Genomic DNA, 17,307 nt, shown 5'->3' on the forward strand with positions numbered 1-17,307 from the left:
TTGATTGACTTATATTTTTAGAACTTTAATTTATGATTAATAAAATTTAATTTGTCATTAAAGTGCTATTTATATATACATTTTTGGAGAAATTTATGAATAAATCATGAAGCTCATACCTATTTACAAGCATGCTATTGGCATTAATTATTATTTTGTTTTTCATTTAATTAATTAATATTAAGTTTCTATTTTTGAAAACAAGATTTCCCATCCTAAATAAATTTCCAAAACAATCGGAACCACTTTCTTTAATATTAAGTATTAAGTTTATAATTAATTTAATTAATATTAAGTTTCCAATTTTACAAAACAATATTTTCTCCATACACAAATTTCCTAAACAATCGGTCTAATCAATAAACAAATTGATTTTCGATCTTGGACGAGGATCCATTGCTGAGATTTTTGATCTCAACGTATTTAAAACTAATTTTTACTTTCACGGGTTTCATATGATGAGTTTTTACGGATTAAAAATCTTTGAACATGTTGTCTGACCCGCCTAGATTGGCGGGTTTGGACTATAGACCAACAGTAAAACTATTAGTTTATCTCATATATAGTATAGATTTGTAATCATAGTTTTGAAAATTAACTTATAAATTATTTAGTATATGAACTACAAAATATTACACATACTATAACACATTCTTAAAATTCCAAATAAAAAATAAAAAAAATACACATAAAAATATAAACTAACATAATATATAAGCATATACCTCTGCTTAATTCTAGAGAACAAACCAAATCTAGAATTTTTATATTCTATCTAATAACAAATTTAATGTAATCAAGTTATAAACTTTATAAAGCGTAAGAAGAAGAAAAAAAATTCTAAACAAAATTCTAAATTAATTAGACAAAAGTTAATTAATTGAGAATTTGAAAATTAAATTAAAATTTATTATATAAAAGACAATAATTTATAATTTAGTTCTGCGGTGTACCACGGGTGAAATCCTAGTATGAGTTAATTTTTGACATAATATATATTCATTATTATTAAATAATAATAATAAAAATAACATCTACAACTTTAAAAGTTGGTGGTAAACAATCAAATTTTAACAGTTAAAGTTTCTATAGCAAAACATCTACTGGCAAATTCTCTACGACTAAAATTTTAAAGTCAAAATCTCTACAGCTAGTAGATTCACTCATTTGTGTTGCGTTCCATAAAATCTGTTTTTATCTTTGAGTTAACTGCTTCATTTGTGTTATATGGTCATTAAAGTTTTTCTAACGTTTACTATAGAAAGAATTACTATACTGTTACATAAATCGTGGTTTATTATTAGAGTAGGTCAGTTTATTTTTAACTTACTAAAGTAGTACTAATTAGTTGGTAAAAGACGTTTAACCATTTGGTTTATCAGTTTATTGCAGAAATGCCATTTTTATTTAAAATTTGAGGAAAAAAGGAATAATATATTAAAAAAAAAAACCAAAATCGTGAAAACCCTAGTCTCGACACATGTGAAGAGTCGATTGTGCTCTCTCATCTGGTAGCGATTCCGAACTCGATTCCGGTGTTGATTGCGACGGAGATTTGGGTGGCGATTCTGGGGGAGTTTTGGATAGCGATTTGGGTGGATATTTGTGTGGCTATTCCGGTGTAGTTTTGGGTGGCGATTCTGTTGCTTTCTTCTGGTAGCGATTCCGGTGAAGATTTCGGTTGCGTCGTTTGTCAACAATTACAGTAAGAGACGAGATGATTAGATTGTACTTAGAGTATGTGGTTACCGGCGTCGTGAGACGGTCCGTCCGTTGTTGCTTCCCGGAAGGATTTAGATTCGTTTGCTTCCGAATGAATGTCGTCGTCCTCTGAGTGTCGTCGTCTCTTGGTTCGTTGCAGAGAGTCTTTGATTAGTTGTGAAGATTTGCAGTTTTTATGCTCGTTTGTTTTAATTGAGGTTTCGGCTTTGTTCTCTTTTCATGTTCTTGGTTTATTTAATTTGCTGGGATTTGACGGTTCTGGGTTTTATTCATATTTTGTTTTGCAGATGTTCAGAAGTTTTACCATCAATGTGACCCTCGTGAGTTTTTCTCGTTACCAATGTTTAAGTCTTTGTTATAAGGTTTCGTAACGCATTGATTCTTTGCTTGGTTAGTTTGTTTTCTAGAGGTGTTTTTTTTTTTTTTTTTTTTTTTGACTAAACTTAAGATTTTTCAGTGTAGGAGTTCCTTTTGGGGTCTGGATTTGGGAAGAATTTGTGATGGAAAATGCATTCGTTTTTGCTTCATGAGCATTTTTTGTTGGGCAAAGTTTTCTGCTCAGTTTTCTACAGAGTTTTCTGCTTAGTGTTCTATCTTAATATCCCTTGTACACATGTTTGGTAAAGTTTACATTAACGGTTATGGTAGCTGCAACGTTCTAGCATCTCATTAGCTGTTGTTACAGTCTCTGTGGTACACCTCTAAACTTGAGACATCTTGTTCTGTGAAAAAACTCTGTAGAAGTGATTATCATTTTATATCGTTTACTTCAGTAGAGAGAGAATTGTTGTGAAGCACTCCAGGCTGAATCAATTTTGCTGATTTATATTAAATTTAATGTTTATCTGATCAGTGGTTACAAGCTATATCTACTTATCTCGTTGTTCTCAAATCCCTAGGGTGCTATTATGGCTGTTAGTTCTAGTTTAAAATGCAGGTTCTTGTTTTGTCAATAATTGTAGGTTCTGTTTTTGGTTTTCAAAATGCAGGCTCTGGTTTTTTAAAAACTGCAGGTTCTAGTTTAAAATGCAGGTTCTGGTTTTGGTGTTTGAAATGCAGGTTCTTGTTTTAAAGTTTCACGTTTTGGTTGTAGATGAGCTCAGAACCAACTTCAACACTGGCAGAACAAAGAGCTATGAATGGAGATTTTCTCAGCTTCAAAACATTTCTAGGATGCTTGGCAATAAGGAGAATTGCATCACAGAAGCTTTGTATCAAGATCTTTCCAAGCCTGAGCTTGAAGCTTTTCTTGTCTACATTCTAGTTGTCCGTTGTCGAATTACTTTCAAGAGTGTGTGTCAAATTTAAATTTGAAACACTTGTACCTGAACCTCATTGGAGATGACCTAACAGTTCTAAACAAACGTCTCATGTTGTGTGCTTCTTATCTCTCTAAGAACAAATTAAAACAATCTTCGTTGGGATATTGTTTTGTTTTGAAATTTATGAAATTATTATTTTTATCTTCATCCACTCTTTGAGTGGCTTCATCATACCACCATTAGCTTTATTGTGCATATATCCAATTGGCTTGATCACATTTATAAACCAACAACTTAATTGCCAAACAACATGGTTTGTTTTTAAATCATGAAAATAACTAGATAAGTATGAGCTAACTCTCTTAGCCCATCTTTAGGCTACACAAAAAAATTGCAATTATAGTGATCTCCATCAATACTTTACCAACACATACATATCCAACAAAATACAAATTTAGGTATTTCTTTGTTGAGAGCAATTTTGTCTTTTGACCGTTTAGGCAACCTCATTTAACCTAAAAATTGTTTTTCTAATGTTGACTTAAATTTCTTAAATCTACTATCAATTACTAACTCTATCACTACACAAAACGCTAAGTCTACGAATTTTAAGCTATTTTAGTAATCGTTAACTCTACCACAACGTAATTCAAAAACTCTATTATCAACAATAACTCTATCATCAACAATAACTCTGTTGTCACTAATTATCAGTCTGCCATATAACTCAATTCTACCTTCTTACTCTACCACCACTACAATTAAGTCTATCGCCTATCTCTATTTCGCCCATAACTCTAAGAATCTTTTTCTTACTTACTCTGCCACCACTAAAGTTAAGTCTACGGCGGGTACTTACTCTACCTCATAACTCTATGGGTTTTACTAACTCTACCATAACTATTTATATTTCTCCCGCGTAACTCTATGATACAAGACTCGGTGGTGAGTCTTATACCGGGATAGAGATGATGGCTTCACAAGCTGGCGGTCGCTTCTCTCTTGTGAAGGAAAGATGGTCGATGATGTAGATCTGACACGATGGCGGTCGCTTCTCTCGTGTGGGATCGGTAAAGGGGGAAGTGCTGGCGGATTGAAGTACACCACAGAGATGTGATTGGTCTCTGATACAGTACACGAACTTAGCCTTGTGGAATCTCACACACAAGACAAAGAACAAGCTTATTTTCTCAAGAACACTTAAAGAGAAAAAGTAAGAAAATTCAGTATTTTATTGATAATCAAAGGTGAAAAATCGTACAACTGCTGCAGGGGGACTTTATAAGAGTCCTTCAGCTAGCCCTAAAGCCGAAAATAAATGCAAAATAATGCAACAAAGGAAAGAAAATAAAATCAAACACAAAACCATTGTTTTTAGAAAGTAAATAAACTAATAAAAGAAAATGCTAAAGTACACTTGATCTCTCTTGATGAGCAACTCTTCTAGCCGTTGTTGGGGTTGGTGGGACCTGCAAGGATTTAAAATATTGAATAAGACTTACCTGGATGCGATCTAGGTCCAATAGACGTTCCTTGAACCACTTCTTGTACTACTCGATGAACTACTTCAGGGTTCCTGTCTTGTATTGGCTTGTTGGTTTGTTTACTGAAGTAGGGGTCTTCCTGGAGTTCCTCTAGAGTATCTTGATCAGCCTCTTGATGCTCGTTCATGTCCTCTATGTCTTGGTCTTGATCTTCACTATATTGATCGGAGGTGTAGCTTGTATCACACGTCTCTTGCAGATCCAATGTCTTCTCTTGGATTCTTGAGGTTCCTTGGCTCATTTGGGTGAAGGCTTCAGCAAGCTCTTCCTCGGTAATGTGATCATGTCCATTATGGTGGCATGATGGTGGTACAGACCAGTTGACGTCCTTCAGCTCTAGGGAGCTTAAAATGTCTTGAACGGCTAGGTTAAACCTTGTCCTTAGCTGTTTAGCCTTTGATCGTGTCATAGGGCCTTTTCGTACTTCTGGTACAGGATGTGGTACAGGATCTGGTTCAACGGTTTGGTTTGTAGGATCGATGTCCGCATCATTCCCTCCCTCTTCAGAAGGTTTTGTCCTCAAAACTGAATCTCCTGAATCATAAGCAGACAAGTCAGCTACATTAAAAGTGTGAGAAATTTTTACCTCGTTTGGTAGCTCCAAACGGTAGGCATTGTCATTGATCTTCTCAAGAACTTTAAATGGATCGTCGCCTCTTGGTGATAACTTAAAAGCTCGTTGTGTTGGAAATCTCTCAGGCCTCATATGCAACCAGACCCAATCTCCCGGTTTGAACAACATCTCCTTTCTTCCCCGATCAGCCTTGCGTTTGTTGTCGGCATTCTTCTTTTCCAAATTTGCTTTGGCTTTGTCATGCAACTTCTTGATGATTTCTCCTGTTCTTAGCCCATCTTGGCAAACCTGTTCTATCTGAGGCAAAGGTGCTAAATCTAATGGAGACAAAGGGTTAATTCCATAGACTATCTCAAAAGGAGATAGTTTTGTAGCCGAATGGACAACACGATTATAAGCAAACTCAATAAAAGGAATGCAATCAATCCATGTTGCCATATTTTTACCAAGAGTGGCTCTAAGTAAAGTAGAGAGAGTTCGGTTTACCACTTCAGTTTGTCCATCCGTTTGGGGATGACAAGTTGTAGAGAATAGAAGCTTGGTACCTAACTTTCTTCAAAGTGTCTTCCAAAAGTGACTCAAGAACTTGGTGTCACGATCAGAGACTATTGTCCTTGGAATTCCATGGAGGCGCACCACTTCCTTGAAGAACAAATTTGCGGTTTGAGTCGCATCATTGGTCTTGTCACACGGGATGAAGTGTGCCATCTTGAAGAACCGGTCCACAACAACAAAGATCGAATCCTTGTGTTTAATCTTTGGCAATCCTAAGACAAAGTCCATAGAAATATCTACCCAAGGGGCATTAGGAATAGGTAATGGTAAGTAAAAACCATGAGGATGTAACCTGGATTTTGCTTTGTGATAAACAATGCATCGAGCACAAAATCTCTCAACGTCTTTCTTGAGATGGGGCCAAAAGAAGTGTTCCATTACCACGACCAAGGTTTTGTCGATACCAAAGTGACCCATCAAACCTCCACCATGTGCTTCAGTGAGTATCAAGTCTCGCATGGAACCTTGAGGAATACACAACTGCTTGTCTCTAAATAGAAACCCATCCTGCAAGTAGAATGCTTGGTATGCTCCTTTGCCATACTCCTTGTAGCACTCTCCAAATTCTGGGTCATCTTTGTACAACTCTTTGATATGCTCAAATCCCATTACTTTATCCTCTATAGTAGCTATGAGAGCATATCTTCTTGACAAAGCATCAACAACCACATTCTCTTTGCCCTTCTTATACTTTATCACATATGGGAACGTCTCAATGAACTCCAACCACTTTGCATGTCTCCTATTAAGTGAAGTCTGAACTCTTGAGATGCTTAAGGGTTTCATGATCGGTGTGAATGATGAATTCCTTGGATAACAAGTAATGTTGCCACGTTTCTAGTACTCGAACTAAGGCATAAAGCTCCTTGTCGTAGGTCGGATAGTTCAACGTAGCTCCACTCAACTTCTCACTGAAGAAAGCCACGGGTCTTTTTCTCTGTTGTAGTACAGCTCCAATTCCCAAGCCTGATGCATCACACTCTACTTCAAATATAACTTCAAAATCTGGGAGGGCTAAGACCGGTGCTTGTGTGAGCCTCTCTTTTAATGTGTTGAAGGACTTTTCTTCAGCTTCTCCCCATGAGAAAGGCACGTTTTTCTTGATCACAGCAGTCATTGGTGCAGCCACTGTACTAAAATCCCTGACAAACCTCCTGTAGAAGCTTGCGAGACCATGAAAGCTGCGAACGTGTCCAATCGAAGTTGGAGTAGGTCATTCTCTTATGGCCTTAATCTTCTCCTCATCCACCTGTAGGCCGTGTTTACTCACTACAAAACCTAAGAACACACACTTATCAGTACAAAAGGAGCACTTCTTTAGGTTAGCATAAAGACCTTCCTTCCGAAGTGTTTTCAAAATTAACCCTAGATGTTTAATGTGATCAGAATGACACTTACTGTAAATAAGTATGTCATCAAAATAAACAACAACAAATTTACCAATAAATGACCTTAGAACCTGGTTCATTAGTCGCATGAAGGTGCTTGGGGCGTTGGTTAACCCAAATGGCATGACAAGCCACTGATAGAGACCTTGCTTGGTTTTAAACGCGGTTTTCCACTCGTCTACTTCCCTCATTTGGATCTGGTGATAGCCGCTCCTCAAGTCAATTTTGGAGAAGACGGTTGCACCACTTAACTCGTCCAACATGTCATCTAGTCTTGGAATGGGGTGTTGATACTTGATGGTGATATTGTTGATTGCTCGACAGTCTACACACATCCTCCATGTACCATCCTTCTTTGGAACTAAGAGAACTGGTACCGCACACGGGCTGAGGCTCTCGCTGATGTACCCTTTATCCATTAGGTCATGCACTTGCTTCTCTAACTCCTTAGACTCCTCCGGATTCATTCGGTAAGCTGGTTTGTTTGGTAGAGCAGAACCGGGTACAAGATCGATCTAATGTTCAATGCCACGAATAGGGGGTAATCCTGGTGGTATCTCCTCCAGAAACACGTCTTTGTATTGATCTAGTACAGCTTGTACTTCAGCGGGTAGTTCAAGCTCACTTGTACCTGTACTTAAACATTCTTTGAACAACATTAGTAGCACGGTGCCCTTGGCACTCATGGTTTTACAAACCTCATTGGATCTCAAATAAAGGTTAGAAGTCCTTACCTCGACCTCTTTGTTCATGTGTTTTTGCAACTCATGAACTTCAGAAGGACTTAAAGGGGCAAGGTTGAACTTACGATCATTGTGCGTGAAAGTGTAATGGTTTGTTCGACCGTCGTGAGTTGTAGCTCGGTCAAACTGCCATGGTCTTCCAAGAAGAAGATGTCCGACTCTCATTGGAACTACATCGCAAATGACTTAATCTTGGTATTTCCCAACGCTGAATGATACAGTAACTTGTTCAGCAATTTTCAGCTCGGTGTCATCGTTCAGCCACCTAAGTTTGTATGACCTCGGGTGCTTTTTCTTCTGAAGACCTAACCTGTCCACCATATACTTGCTAGCAACATTAGTACAAGAACCTCCATCAATAATCAAGTTACATACCTTGTTCTTGATTGTGCATCGAGTGTGGAAAATATTTTCCCTTTGAACTTTCTCCTCGGGGTTGACAAGTACACTCAGCATACGTCGGATCACAAGAAGTTCTCCTGTGTCGGGATACTCCACGTCATTCTCCGGATCAGTACGGTACTCATCTTGCTCGTCTTGAGACTCATAGTCTACACTAGGTGTGACAATCATCACCCTTTGGTTCGGACATTCTCTCACCATGTGTCCCCTGCCTTGACATTTAAAACAAGTAATGTCACGGGTACGAGATTGACTAGTGTTAGGGAACTTACCTGGTTCGGGTTTAGAGGTTTTAGGTGCCTCATTAGACTTGTTCTTAAACCTAGAGTCATTTTCCACGCTTTTGCTTTTGTCCATGCTCCGGCTGTTGCTTGCATTCAAAGGCGTGTTGTTTCTAGTACGGTTCCTTAAATACATCTTACGCTGGATTTGCTGCTCTACTTGTACAACCTTGTGAAGTAGTTCATGTAGGCTGCTGTAGTTCGATGTCTCCACCTTTCGGGCTATACGCTCTTGCAAGCCGTCAATGAATTGAGCCATTAGGGACTCACTCGATTCTTCCAGCTCCAATGAGTTCATGAGCTTCTCAAACTCCTCAAAATACTCATCCACAGTCCTTGTTCCCTGAGATAATTTTCTAAAACGTTTTTGTAAGTCTCGTTGATAATGATCAGGTACATACCTCAACCTCAAGAGGTACTTCATGTCGCCCCAACTGCTGATGGTAGCAAACCGCTGCCTCCTTCTATCGGCTACCGTCCTATCCCACCATGACAAGGCATTGTCAGTGAGCTGCGCCGATGCAAGGGCTACCTTTCGGGCTTCTCCATAGCCATAACATTGGAATATGTATTCCATACGTCTCTCCCAGTCCATGTAAACCTCCGGATTAGACTTTCCTGCAAAAGTAGGAGGTATTAGTTTAACATCTCGATTTTGTTCTCCTGGTTCTACCTCTCTAGCACGGTTCCGCATCAAAGGATCTTATCTCCGCTGATGTTGACTCCTTAATGGATCTGGTGGTGGATCATCATCATCATCCATGTCAATGGATTCGTCTTCCTCGTCGCGGACATTCCTTTGATCTGGATCTGGATCTGGTCCAACGTCAACCCTCACTTGAGGTTGCTCCAAACGGCCTATCTTATCGCCGAGTCCTCTCAACTGCTCTGTGAGGGTTCTCATCATTTGCATCATGGCGTCTTGGGGTATATCTGCGTTTTCTCCCATAGTGAGTGTCTAGAACGGATCTGCGCTTAGACAAAAACAACAAAGGATCAACGTACCACATAAGTTGAAAAGGGAAATGTCAAAGAAAATAAAGGAAACTTTTTTTTTTTTTTGAAATTTTAAGAATGACAAGCAATATTAGACAATAAAAGCAATGAAACAAAAGCTGAAAATATATATATATATTTTTTTTAAATGCAAGATGAACTAGTACAGCAACTAATACAGAGAGTGAAACAGACGACTTAAGGAAACAAATTGAAAATATAATATTTTTTTTTAAAGTTTGTAAATAAAAGCTTAAACAAACTAGAGATAAGGCTGTGAAATAAAAGAAACTAGGATTTTTTTTTTTTAATAAAATAAAACAAAAGCTACAAATCAAATGAAAGTAAATGGAAAAGATAAACCTGGCAAGGGAACAGCGTGAACTGTGCTCTGATACGAGATGATACAAGACTCGGTGGTGAGTCTTATACCGGGATAGAGATGATGGCTTCGCAAGCTGGCGGTCGCTTCTCTCTTGTGAAGGAAAGATGGTCGATGATGTAGATCTGACACGATGGCGGTCGCTTCTCTCGTGTGGGATCGGTAAAAGGGGAAGTGCTGGCGGATTGAAGTACACCACAAAGATGTGATTGGTCTCTGATACAGTACACGAACTTAGTCTTGTGGAATCTCACACACAAGACAAAGAACAAGCTTATTCTCTCAAGAACACTTAACGAGAAAAAGTAAGAAAATTCAGTATTTTATTGATAATCAAAGGTGAAAAATCGTACAACTGATGCAAGGGGACTTTATAAGAGTCCTTCAGCTAGCCCTAAGGCCGAAAATAAATGCAAAATAATGCAACAAAGGAAAGCAAATAAAATCAAACACAAAACCATTGTTTTTAGAAAGTAAATAAACTAATAAAAGAAAATGCTAAAGTACACTTGATCTCTCTTGATGAGCAACTCTTCTAGCCGTTGTTGGGGTTGGTGGGACCTGCAAAGATTTAAAATATTAAATAAGACTTACCTGGATGCGATCTAGGTCCAATTGACGTTCCTTGAACCACTTCTTGTACTACTCGATGAACTACTTCAGGGTTCCTGTCTTGTATTGGCTTGTTGGTTTGTTTACTGAAGTAGGGGTCTTCCTGGAGTTCCTCTAGAGTATCTTGATCAGCCTCTTGATGCTCGTTCATGTCCTCTATGTCTTGGTCTTGATCTTCACTATATTGATCGGAGGTGTAGCTTGTATCACACGTCTCTTGCAGATCCAATGTCTTCTCTTGGATTCTTGAGGTTCCTTGACCTGCCAAAAGAGGTTTCATACCTGGGGAAATGGTCTGATCAAGGCTCATTTGGGTGAAGGCTTCAGCAAGCTCTTCCTCGGTAATGTGATCATGTCCATTATGGTGGCATGATGGTGGTACAGACCAGTTGACGTCCTTCAGCTCTAGGGAGCTTACAATGTCTTGAACGGCTAGGTTAAACCTTGTCCTTAGCTGTTTAGCCTTTGATCGTGTCATAGGGCCTTTTCGTACTTCTGGTACAGGATGTGATACAGGATCTAGTTCAACGGTTTGGTTTGTAGGATCAATGTCCGCATCATTCCCTCCCTTTTCGTACTTACCCTCCTTTCGAGTAATAAACCACAATTAATGTCCTATTCTAGTAAACCTCCCTTTACTATATATATATATGGAAAAACAGAACAATATTTAAGTTCACCTTTAAGTTATATCCTTTTGTTTACCTCCCTTCCTTTTATCCAATAAAAAGATATCACGTAATATTAGATTAAATCAAACGATAAAACAAACTAGAAAAATTAGTTTTTTTTTCTTTTAACGTCGTTGACGTCCTTCACCATCAACATCTCTTCTTTTTCCATTTTGCTTTAATATTTTCATAATTAAAAATTAAACTTAACAAACCAATATATAATTCCTGTTAATTGAAAAAATTAAATTTTCATTCTCATTTTGTCAATCCAAACCGACATAATACTTTTTAATTGTAAAATCTAAATCCTAATTCTCATTTGTCAATCCAAACTAACATATAATCTCTTTTAATTTTAACTGTAAAATCTAAACCCTAATTCTCATTTGTCAACCCAAACCGACATGTAATCTCTTTTAATTGTAAAATCTAAAATCTAATTCTCATTTGTTAATCCAAACCGACATTTAATCTCTTTTAATTGTAAAATCTAAACTTTAATTCTCATTTGTTAACCTAAACTGACATATAGTTTTTTTTAACTGTAAAATCTAAATATTTTTTTATAAATCAAACCGACGTATAACCTTTTATTAGGTGACATAATATGATTGGTTGAAAAAGAGGAGGTGACAAAAGTGTTCACTGCTAGGGGTGAACCTAAATATTTTCCGGAAAAAAAAAGTTTTCTAGCCACCTCTCACATGTATCCTATTGAAACTTGAAACCGTCTTGTAGCAATGGTTCAGCCAAAATATCCAAATGGGGGTTTCAACAAGATAGATAATTTATAAGTAAATGGATTTGATTGGTGACCACGTTTAAACGAGATGGTAGAAAAACGGTTAAAAATAGCAAATATAAAAGATGATGTGGTAAAAAAAAAACAGTTGAGTATTTTTAGCTTGATTGATAGTACTATAGCAGTTGAATAATACGAATTACATTAAAATTATGAAAAATTGAATATTAATTTAACTAAATAACAAAAATATGGAAGAACACATTATATTTTATTACATGAAAAAAGAATAAACCAATAAATTATAAAATACTATGGAATAATATACAGTATTTTAAAATTTACAATTTGAAATTGAATGCTTGTGATGAATTTATCTAAAACATTTAAAACAAATAATTGTGATTTAGTCTCGCAATTAAGGCCAAACCTAATAAAACCCCAAGCCCAAACCAAAATTGCCCAGTGACTGTGAAAAACCCCAGAAGAAGTCGACGACAGAAGAAGCGGCTTCGCCTTGCTCATCAATCTCGCTCGCTCGTACTTCCGTCGTGGGATTTTTTTGCAAAGAAGAAGCTTCAAGTTTCAGTCTTTCTCCTCCTCGCTCCTATCACTACCCAGATATATGATGATGAACCTTGTAAGGAGATCAGCGATAGCCATGGGCCGCCAATCCAAATCGAAACTTACTTCGTTTTCTTCCTCCGCTTCTTCACAGCCTTGTTCCGGATTCCCAAAATCGGTTTCTCTCTGCCTTCTCCTTCCTTTTGCGTGATTTTGATTTTGTATTCCATCTATTACTCTTTTCCCTACTCTGGCGGAACTTGACTTGCATAATCTACACATAGCTCTAGGCTTAGTACAAGTTTTCCAATATGTCTCGGGTGAATGCTTTTCTTTTCTAGTCCTGTTTGAATTGATTGAGTCTCTCTAGTCTCTAGTAATAAGAATGTCTTTGCAAAATATATCCTTAATTGTTATATATATATTTTTTGTTTTCTCCCTTCCGATATGAAGTTGATAAGCGTTTTACAAAGCGGAGCATCAAGGCGGACCATTACTAGTTCGGGTCTCACGAGTCTGGTAAACACAACATTTGTTTGCTACTTACACCCTTACCCTTTTGGGGGCATTCAGTCTGTTAGTTTAATAGCTCTCTCTCATCGAGTTTTTCTTATGCAGGACTCAACTGGAGCTAAGGGTCAGCAATTATCATCATGTGTTGTAGTTTATAAAACTTCAAATCCCAGTCTTTGTGTAGTTGTTGTTCTGACAATCATCTCTGTTTGCAGGACTATTGTTTCGACCCCAAGCAAGTATATGTACGGAAACAACTCTTCCAAAGATGATCAACTCATCTTACCTTGCTAGATCTTTTGCATCATCAAGAACTTCTAAAGAACCTGGGAATCAGCAGAATAAGGTGTTCGTTCATAACAATATGCTTTTGACCTCCTCAACATTTTTGTGTACAAGTTTCTCCTACGCTCTGTGTTCGCCACTTATCACAACGCAAAACATCAAAACCGACAGACAACAACTTATATCCCAATATGCATAGCTACTTAATGCCTGCTTTGAAAATTGTGTGTTTACAGGCTAAGAAAGATGTGACGACTGTGGAGGATCCTTTTGATTCTCCTACATACCACATCCCTGAGAAACCGGTGACCTTTACAGAAGGTGCTTCCTACAGTCTTGTTATTCTTGCTGGGCTTGCGGTTGCCGGAGCTGCTGGCTACGGTGTGTTTAAAGAGCTCATCTTTCAACCAAAAGAGTGAGACTTGTGAACCTCTAGTTTCATTTTATCTGCTAGGACACTAGGATTTGGTCTTACTCTAAAGACACACCATTCTATATTCTAGGTACAAGATCTTTGACAAAGCCCTTAAGAGAATTCAAGATGATGGTCAGGTAATATAATAAGAAAGTAACTCCATCGGAAGGGTGGTGTATTAAATAAATGAGATAGCATCTGTGTTAATGCAGAGATTGTCTTGTTAATTAGGTGAGGGTTAGGATTGGATCCCCCATCAAAGGCTACGGACAAGAAACTAGAAACCGAGCTGCTCGTCAACGTATACCCAACAGAGTATTTACAGATGAAGACGGAGTTGAGCATGTTGAGGTAATTCACCCCCTTGTGGCCTTGGAGTCACATCCTTGCTTGAGAACAAAATCGGAGGAAACAGACTACAGAATAGCTTGTTTAACATTTATCAAAATTGAAAATGCTTCAGGTAAACTTCTACATCCGTGGGCCTCAAGGAGGGGGGAAAGTGTATGCGGAGATGTTTAAAGACAAGGCCGAGAATGAGTGGAAATACACGTACCTGATCGTAGAGATTCTTACACCTTCACCAGCCAAATTGATGCTGGAGTCTTATTTGCCCGCCTAAACACTAGCTCTTATATTTATTGTTGAGTTTATTCCGGAAAACATTCATAAACGGCTAAGATTGGTTTTAGTTGGGTGTTGGAGAAAGCAAAGATTTGTGTTATAGGAATGACTTGTTGTTATCAACGTCGGGACTGTTTGCTAATTGGAAAAACAAGTCTAAACTGGTAAAATGCTCAATGTTTATGATCCTCTTGAGGATTGATTAATATTCTTGTGCGCATTACTGGAAACATGAAACTGATTGATTAATATTCTTGTGCGCATTACTGGCAACATGAAACTGATACATTGGGAAATGCATATATCATGAAGAATCAGGTGTACATAAAGTGGCACTGTTACAATCATGGATCAACTCAAAAGCTGTTAAAGTATCAGTAAGACTATTAAGTAAACGAAAGTCCAAAGCTCAAGCATATGCTCGGCAAATGTTTAACGAACTCTACATTTTTGCGTATTATTTTACCACTAACTGGACTCACAAATAGTAATAAGAAATTAAATAGCAATTTGTTGTGTTCAATATAGTCTTAACAATAATAAATAAGAAACGACTAGAAATTTTGTAGCTTCCTCTGTTAAGACTTGAATCCACATTAAAACAACCGAAAGAATGGAGACTTTTCTAGGATGTATGGGAACTAAATTTCCATGTTCCATGTCGCTTATGCGGTCAGTTTTGGCATCTTCAATTCCTCGGCTAGATTCATTGATGCACATACATGTTGAATCAGTACAAGAAACCCATTTAACGTGACTCAGAAAGGAACCAATTTTGGCTGAAGATATGTAAAGAAATATTATAGGCATTACATAATCAACTCATTGTTTACATTTTTGACTAAATTGAGATTACTTATTCTTAACACCTTTTCATGTGTTTCCATTTAAACAAGAATAATCGATATGATTTCTATGCTTTAAATGTTTGGTTAATACTGAATTTTATTTTATTTCCATAAATTGAAAAGATTTTTTATATAAACAATGAAGTATAAATTTGATTATATATATATATATATAATATTTATAAAAATATTAACTTTTGAACAAGTATCTTAATATATAGTATATATAAACTCTGAAAAGTTGGAGATCCCTATTGTATTTTTTCATTATTATCAGCGTGTTTCAAAAAAAAAAATTGTTATCAAAAAATCACAAATTAGTTATCTAATAGAATGAATTTTAAGGTTCTATATAGCAAAAACCACACGCGAGCGTACACACACACCACACACACCCACACACACACACACACACATATATATATATATATATATATATATATATATATAATGATAAATTACATCATAAATTAGTTATCTATACTAATGAATTTCATGGTTCTATATAGCAAAAACTATACGCGCCTGCACACACACCACATAATTTCTATGTGTGGTATGTGTACGCACACGTGTTGTTTAATTGTTCTTTATATATCTAAAATAATCAGCATATGATTTATTTCTACTTATGAATTGCAATACATTTAAGCTAGTTATCTATACTAATGAATTACAAGATTATATATAGCAAAAACCATACGCGCGCGTACACACACCACATCATTGTGCACACACACACCACATCATTTCTATTTGTGGTGTGTATACGTCCGGGTGTTGTTTAATTGTTCTTTGTATATCTAAAATAATCAACATATGATTTATTTCTACTTATGAATTGCAATACATTTATGCTAGTTGACTAGGGTTTGTATAAATTTAAAGAATTGGATAATGTATTTACAACCCCTCTTTCAAAGAAAATAAACTACTCCTCATAATCCAATTGTTCGCTTTCTTTTGCTCTTCATATTTGTTAATTCACTCTTACCTTTATTTTTCCACCACCTTCAGCGCCTACAAAGATAGGGGATGATATTTAGCATTGATGAATTCTTTTGACAGCAACGACCAAACTTGTAAGGTGCATTAAGAATTTTCTCGCGAAATGGCAACCGGTTGTGCCTCCCATCTAGTAGATTCATTAATTTATTAAAATCGTCAAATACAACCAATCCAGATCGTATCATCCTACGTATGTCGTATTAATCAATTAACTGGTTCCAAAGCCGGTTCAATTAACGACATATTTATGGTGACCCTCTGAGGACCAGTTGTATATAGATGATCTTAAAATTTTAATGAACCTTCTAGAGATGAGGCACAACTATTTTCCATTTAGTAATGAAGATTTTCGATGCTTCCTACAAGTTTGGTCGCTAGTGTCAAAGCAACTCATGAGAAAAAGTTTCTGAGCTTCAATTTTTTTCTTTCTGGTATTACTATTAAGTTTTTTGTTGGTTATAATAATGGTTGTGTTACATGTTGCAAGAAAATATTTTTCTATATGTGAAATTTAAAAATAATATAGAAAATGCTAATAAATTACCATAGTGTAGATGGTAGTATATATATAAAATTTATTGTTCGTATATAAAATCATAGTTCAAAATTTTAGTCTACTTTTACAACCATATAATAATTTTATTGAAGAGTATATAGTTTGTGCACACTTACATAGAAGTTTGGAATAAACCTTCCTTATCAAGAAATTTTTAGAAACTATATAAAACTATAAACTTCGCAGAAATTTATGGTGAAAAATCGTAACAAATATATCGTGGAAATTTTAATTATAAAAACCATACTTGACCAACTGCACATTTTCGCTGGTCGCACACCCTCTAAACCACCCTGGACGGAGGATAGGACCGAAAATTTTTCCTAGTTAAGATATAGGCTAGTTTATCTTCAGTACCAATATGATGTTTTTAATAATCCCATCACATACACCACATGACAATCTGGCTCAATGTCTCTAGTGCGCTTGTAAACAACTGGAGGTTAAATAATATGAATTGCAGTTTTACTATCACATAAGACACGTGTTGGAAATGTTTGTTCGATACCAAATTGACTTTGCAAGACATGCCGCCATAGCTCGATACCTAACTTCAGCTGAATAATGAGAAGTAATATATCTTGCTTCTTGAAACATAATGTTTTTCTAATCCTTAT

At 36.5% G+C, this 17,307-nt stretch overlaps 1 protein-coding gene and 1 non-coding gene across 8 annotated transcripts; both read left to right on the forward strand.

The window, feature by feature from the left end:
* Positions 1 to 1,357: 1,357 nt before the first annotated feature.
* Positions 1,358 to 3,187, forward strand: LOC104777608 (uncharacterized). Of its 6 annotated transcripts, none has more exons than XR_015594378.1 (3): positions 1,358 to 1,919; positions 2,010 to 2,042; positions 2,816 to 3,187. It is a non-coding gene; the product is annotated as an uncharacterized LOC104777608 (transcript). The 6 variants fall into 6 exon arrangements; XR_766314.3 differs by having other exon boundaries at positions 1,386 to 1,919; positions 2,180 to 3,187; XR_015594379.1 differs by having other exon boundaries at positions 1,417 to 1,919; positions 2,010 to 2,084; positions 2,180 to 3,187.
* A 9,133-nt stretch (positions 3,188 to 12,320) lies between these two features.
* On the forward strand, positions 12,321 to 14,484 carry LOC104777610 (putative mitochondrial import inner membrane translocase subunit TIM21). 2 transcript variants are annotated; one of them, XM_010501889.3, is made up of 8 exons: positions 12,342 to 12,619; positions 12,895 to 12,960; positions 13,060 to 13,078; positions 13,170 to 13,300; positions 13,476 to 13,654; positions 13,743 to 13,791; positions 13,886 to 14,005; positions 14,118 to 14,484. In XM_010501889.3, exons 1-8 carry the CDS (start codon positions 12,503 to 12,505, stop codon positions 14,274 to 14,276), a joined length of 840 nt encoding a protein of 279 aa, XP_010500191.1. In that variant the 5' UTR covers positions 12,342 to 12,502; the 3' UTR covers positions 14,277 to 14,484. The 2 variants fall into 2 exon arrangements, with proteins under 2 accessions (XP_087362859.1, XP_010500191.1); XM_087506733.1 differs by lacking the exon at positions 13,060 to 13,078 and having other exon boundaries at positions 12,321 to 12,619; positions 12,895 to 12,975.
* Positions 14,485 to 17,307: the final 2,823 nt, after the last annotated feature.

The sequence above is a fragment of the Camelina sativa genome, chromosome 3 (assembly GCF_030686135.1).
Source record: "Camelina sativa cultivar CO46 ecotype springtype chromosome 3, ASM3068613v1".
Lineage (NCBI taxonomy): Eukaryota > Viridiplantae > Streptophyta > Magnoliopsida > Brassicales > Brassicaceae > Camelina > Camelina sativa.